The sequence below is a fragment of the Chlorocebus sabaeus genome, chromosome 21 (genome assembly GCF_047675955.1).
Source record: "Chlorocebus sabaeus isolate Y175 chromosome 21, mChlSab1.0.hap1, whole genome shotgun sequence".
In the NCBI taxonomy this organism is placed as follows: domain Eukaryota; kingdom Metazoa; phylum Chordata; class Mammalia; order Primates; family Cercopithecidae; genus Chlorocebus; species Chlorocebus sabaeus.
This window is the reverse complement of record NC_132924.1, coordinates 115,957,543-115,962,893: the sequence shown is the minus strand read 5'-3', so window position 1 is coordinate 115,962,893 and position 5,351 is coordinate 115,957,543. Positions and strand designations below refer to the sequence as shown.

Genomic DNA, 5,351 nt, shown 5'->3' with positions numbered 1-5,351 from the left:
ACTGATGTTTCTATGCAGTGACTTTCTTGGTGACCTGTGTGTATCTGTCCATTGTGTGTGAGCGCTGAGCCCTGTTTTCCTCGGAAGGTGATGAGTGGTAGCCATCTCACACGAACCACACATCTGGAGCACAGATGGCCCTCTCAAGGTAATTGATCTTACACATCTACTGTTTACCAAACAAGTATCTGCTGCACACTTGGGTGTATTCCACAGCATGTGGACTGCGGTCCCCTGTGTTGGCCAGGAATGCTGTGCTCCATGTTGGTTTTACTCTACTTATCATTGCAATTTGCATGCTGGTCCATGGACACCTGGAGGCCTGTGCTGTGTTCCCTGTAACAGGAAATGTGCTCTGAACTTGTCTGTCTCCCTTGGCTGCTCCTGGCCTTTGGTACCAGCTCCCAGCGGTGTCCACAAGCACTTGGGACAGAAGGTGAAGGTGGAATTTCGAAGAGAAGATTGATTGGATCTTCGGTGACAAGCTTGGATAAGTTACGATCCCAACATGGGCCCTCTCAGAATTGCCAAGAGGAGGCTTTGGCAGGTGCCAGAAGTGCCATGAGGCCTGTCTCCCTCTGCTGCGTCCCATGGGTGCAAGCCAGCCAACATGTGACCAGAGTGTCTGCATGGTGTCACAGCCCTCAGATGTCTTTCCTTCCACCTTTTTTTTTAAAGAATCCCAAATAACTCACTTGAAGTGTGTTAAAGGCGAGCAAGTTTTATGAAAATGAATCGTTCCTCAGTTAATTAATCAAATGAATGAATCCTGACCCTCTCTAGTTTCTTTCCCTGGTCGGAGTGGGGAGCTGGTGGTAGCTGTTGGATTCACTGTGGCATCCTACCCCAAAGGCAAAGAAGACAAAAATGCAGCGTGCAGAGCTGGGCTTGATTCCCAAGTAGAAGTCAGGCTCCCGCTATGGTAGGCGGGACGTCTCTCTAGCTGCTCACAGAGATGGAACTAGGGAATGGAGGCAAGAGTTAGGGGGCCAGGGAGATTTACTTGAGTCTGATTTTCCAGGTGAATGAGAAGGGAGGGCTTGGTCCAGGGTTTGGTGCCTAAACATTCCGGGAGAGGCACACCATCACCAACAGCATTTGTCATTATTGTTGTATTTTAGCAATAAGATTCAGCTGGTCAGATTTTTTGGGCCACCTTGATAATGCTGACACATTTTGTGTGCTGTGATTGTTCTGAAGGTAGATTAGCTCTAACCACTGTAAGAAGCCCAAATAAAAATCAGTACCTCCCCCAAGACCACCTTTCCGAAACACATGTTTCTCTAGAAAACACTGCCCCCCTTTCTCCCAAGCTTCTTATTAGTTTTGGATTCCATCTCTTTGTATGTGCTAATCTAGTGTACCATGCAACACATTTTGGGAGCTGGGTGCTCTGCTTATCTTCAAGGGCGATAGTTGTGTCTGACTGGAGATTGGAGGATCGTTTCCAGTGTGAGTGTGAGGGAGCAGGCACAGACAAAGACAGTGAGAGCAGTGTCACTTTAGTGGTATGGAGACAGCAGAGGGACTGGGGGCTTTAGCTGTTGGCAGCTATGGTGTCTTCAATCCAGTCCACATAGTTGTAGACCTTGGTGTAGACTCCAGGCTTGTTCTTCTGGGCACAGCCATAGCCCCAGGAGACAATTCCTTGGAGCTCTCCGTTGGAGACCACAGGGCCACCAGAGTCACCCTGAGGAGAAGGGAGAAGTTGTATGAGGAGATAGATAGAGGAGAAAAATAGCTACATTTACTCTGAATCTTAAAAGACCCCCTTTCTAGGCAGCTCTGTGGCTCCACATTCTTCTCACGGTGGCCCGTTCTCTGTTCTTCCTAAGCAGACAGCATGTAGCCCAAGGGAGCCTTCCTCAATTCTCCATGGGGGCACTACAGGGAGCCTCCTCAGCCCCGCCACTTTGGGAGTTCCAATCTTTTTCCTGGGTGGGGCCTGGGTATCAGTGGGAGCCTCTGCATGGGAAGGGTTGTCCAAATCACCTGGCAAGAATCCTTGCCTCCCTCAAGGAAGCCCACACAGAACATGTTGCTGGTAATCTCCCCTGGGTAGGAGGCTTCACACTCAGCCTGGGACAGCACAGGAGCATCCAGGCACTGGAGCTCATCTGGATAGTCGGCTGTGAGGATCAGGAGGAGAAGAAAGAAAGTAGAAATGTGGGTCAGGCCAGAGAAAGAGACAATAACATAGGATGGAACACTGAATAGGAACACTGCCCCTGGAAAGGACTCCAAAACTTAAGTCTTAGCAAGGGACTCTGGCTTTTAGTTCCCAAAATGATCATTGTTCAACGCCTCCCAAGACGTGATCATAGCAAGTTCTCCATTTGTCCTGTCTTTTGATGTTAGGAGCCCATTCCTTGAGATTTTGCATCTCTCTGGTGCCCAGTACAGAGCCTATGGTCACTAGAAATGAGTATTAAGCCTGGAGGCGAGAGGATTCAACTTAAGGGGCATGCTTCATTCGGGAAATTGTGAGGATAGAGGGAAGTAGAAGGACAAAGGGTCCCACTCACCACCAGAGCTCAGAGTGTTGCCCCAGCCGGAGATGAGGCACTTGGCGCCAGCAGCTGCAGGGGCAGTGGGCAGAGGGATGGTGGACACGTGGTCATTGATGACGGCAGGTGAGGAGAGCTTGATCAGCAGGATGTCATTGTCCAGAGTCCTCGAGTTGTATTTGGGGTGGCGAATTTTCTTGGCTGCATTGATGAACTGCTCATTCCCCTCCAGGACTTCGATGTTGTGTTCTCCCAGTCTCACCTGGATGCGTCCGCTGGGCAGGACAGGCATGGTGAAGACCTTCTCCCACAGTTGGGGCACTCATCCCACCTTCCCTAGGGTCCTTAAGCTCCCTGCTCATGGACAGCTCTGGAGGCATGGGGTGGGGTGTGTGGCCATATCTCATGGGCAGGAGAGGGATGTGGGTCAGTGTAGGTGTGAGACCCAGGACCTTTCTGCTTCAGAGGTTGGTGGTAGTGGGTTGGGGGAGAGTCAAAGAGATCCCACCAGAGGCTTCCCCTCAACCCACCTTCACAACCTCTGTCCCACAATCTCCACAGTCACTAGCACTGTGGGCACAAGAAGCTCCTTGTGGTTTTCCCAGCATTCTTCACCCCAGGTCTTTGCTAACTGTGCACAGTGCCTGTTCCTCCCTCCCTTCTTGGCCTGGTGAGCACCACCCTTCTGTGTAATCTAATCCAAGGGTAGCCATAGCATTAGTATCTCTTGGGAACTTGTTAGAAATGGAAATTCTTGGTCGTTACCCCCATCTACTGATCAGAACCCTGGGATGGGACCCAGTGATTTGTGACTTAACAAGCCTGCAGGTGGTTCTGGCGCCTACTCAGGTTTGAGAGTTCTTGAAGGAAGCAGCGGTCTCAACTCTGTCTATGCACTCTACAGTTACCAGAAGTAGAGTGTTATATACTCACTGATATTCACACCCTCTTCCTGAAAACTTTGAGTTAATTGCCCTGGGATAGGACACAGGCATCAATATTTTTAAAAACTCTTTCTTAGGTGACTTTAATGTGTAGCTATCCAGCAAAAGGATAGCTCCACCACCTATCCCATCCATCTTACCCAACCTCAGTATTTCTCAGGGCTGAAAGCTCTCCCAGGCAGCCTGGCTGGGAGTTTTGCAGTCAGGGGCCCCACACTTACAGCTTCCAGCAGTGACCTGCTGACACCACCCACTGCTCCCTGATGAGGGAGCCACCACAGAAGTGGTAGCCAGAATTCAGGGACACCTGGTAGGGGACAGAATTCTCCTCACAGGTGTAGCCCCCAACGATCTTGTCATCATCATCAAAGGGGACAGCAACTGCAGTGGAGATGGGAAGGGAGAAGGCAAGTCATCAGCACGTTAGGGGTGGTGCTCCCAAGCTGCGGTTCCTTCCTGCTAATTAGAAATCCTTAAGAAGCACAGTGAGGCTAGGCAATGGAGAGAGCGCTGTCACCCCTGGTGAGCATCAGTGGATGTGGATCCCAAGTCTCTGTGTCTGCAGGGCACGTAGCTAGGTACTCTGCAGGGGTTCAGATCTCTCCTGGGGTCACCAGGCTAAGGAAGCAAGAAATGTCCTCACAATACTTCCAGTGGGATAGGAGTGGGGATGTGTCTGTCTCACCCACTGAATGCTTCTCTCTTTCGTTCACCACCTGTGTAGTCCACCTGGCTATTTAAGCCCTGGATGGTCAGGATACTTTGGCCAAGCTAGGAAAACCCCCTGTCTGTGTAAACCTGGCCATGACCAGCTTCCCCCTCAGCCCAGGTCTGTGCAGTGAGGGCAGAGTTGAGGGCAGCCCCAGGCTCACATCGGCAAAACAGAGGTAGATGTTATCATTGGCCAATATAATAGCAATTTTTAACCTTTGGCTGCATGCCTGGAAATGTTAAAAATTACCTGGGAAGCTTAAAAGCCCAGGACACAGGCTGCACCCCAGTCGAATGAAGTTAGAATGTCTAGAGTTGAGTCTCTGGCATGAGTAATTTTTCACCCTCCTCAGTTGCATCTGAGGTTCAGAGTAGCTATAATGTTGCTATTCTGGTGCAGTCAGAGAGAAGCCTGAAGCCTACTGCTTCATTTCATGGGCCAACCCAACTGGTCTCCCTTCCAAGCTTTGGCAACCACAACTGGGATATGGATGTATGACAGTGGTGGCAGTGAAATCAGGGAGAAGTTGAAACAGGTGAGGCTTAGAGAGAGCCCAAGGAGGACGGGAAGTAGAGATGCCAGCTGGAGGAAATAGAATATCAGAGCACAGTCAAAAGAGGAGAAGTAGCAAGAATGGAAGGGCATGTGTCTGCCAGGAAAGGGTGTGGGTGGGGCCTGAGGCAGGGCATGATACTCACCAGCAGCTGCCACAAAGGCAAGGATCAGGAGTGGATTCATGGTGGTAGAGTGTGCCTGACTGGTGGTGGAGGACCCATCTTTATACCTCCTGAGGATTGGGAGAGGAGGTGTCTGTGAGGTGAGGGTCACCACGCCTCCCAACACAAACAAACCTGCAGCTTTCCCCTTCCCAGGGTCTTGCATCAGCTCAGCTATGTTTGACCACTCTGTGGGTTTGTGATTCACAGGTGATAAGGAAACTTGCCTTCTGAGAGGAGAGAGGGAAACTGGCTGTTTCCTGGAAGGATGCTGGGATGGGGAAGACAGGGAAAACCAAGCCCCGGATCACACAGCTGGACTTTCTTTATTTTTTTATTTTTATTTTTATTATTATACTTTAAGTTCTAGGGTACATGTGCATAACGTGCAGGTTTGTTACATATATATACTTGTGCCATGTTGGTGTGCTGCACCCATCAACTCGTCAGCACCCATTAACTTGTCATTTAC

At 50.2% G+C, this 5,351-nt stretch overlaps 1 protein-coding gene across 3 annotated transcripts; it reads right to left on the bottom strand.

Moving 5' to 3' along the window:
- Positions 1 to 1,099: 1,099 nt before the first annotated feature.
- LOC103227063 (trypsin-2-like) lies at positions 1,100 to 5,031 on the bottom strand. 3 transcript variants are annotated; one of them, XM_073009442.1, is made up of 6 exons: positions 4,862 to 5,031; positions 3,673 to 3,832; positions 3,441 to 3,482; positions 2,526 to 2,782; positions 1,993 to 2,129; positions 1,100 to 1,690 (listed from the first exon to the last, which is right to left on the bottom strand). In XM_073009442.1, the coding sequence occupies exons 1-6, from the start codon at positions 4,899 to 4,901 to the stop codon at positions 1,538 to 1,540; spliced, it is 789 nt and encodes a 262-aa protein (XP_072865543.1). In that variant the 5' UTR covers positions 4,902 to 5,031; the 3' UTR covers positions 1,100 to 1,537. The 3 variants fall into 3 exon arrangements, with proteins under 3 accessions (XP_072865543.1, XP_072865544.1, XP_072865545.1); XM_073009443.1 differs by lacking the exon at positions 3,441 to 3,482; XM_073009444.1 differs by lacking the exon at positions 3,441 to 3,482 and having other exon boundaries at positions 3,676 to 3,832.
- Positions 5,032 to 5,351: the final 320 nt, after the last annotated feature.

Coding starts and splice junctions, on each gene's coding strand:
- LOC103227063 (XM_073009442.1), bottom strand. CDS start 4,901: ATGAATCCACTCCTGATCCTTGCCTTTGTGGCAGCTGCTG. Junction 3,483..3,672: donor GCAGGTCACTGCTGGAAGCT/GTAAGTGTGGGG, acceptor GTCCTATCCCAG/GGCAATTAACTCAAAGTTTT. Junction 1,691..1,992: donor GAGGCAAGGATTCTTGCCAG/GTGATTTGGACA, acceptor CCTTCTCCTCAG/GGTGACTCTGGTGGCCCTGT.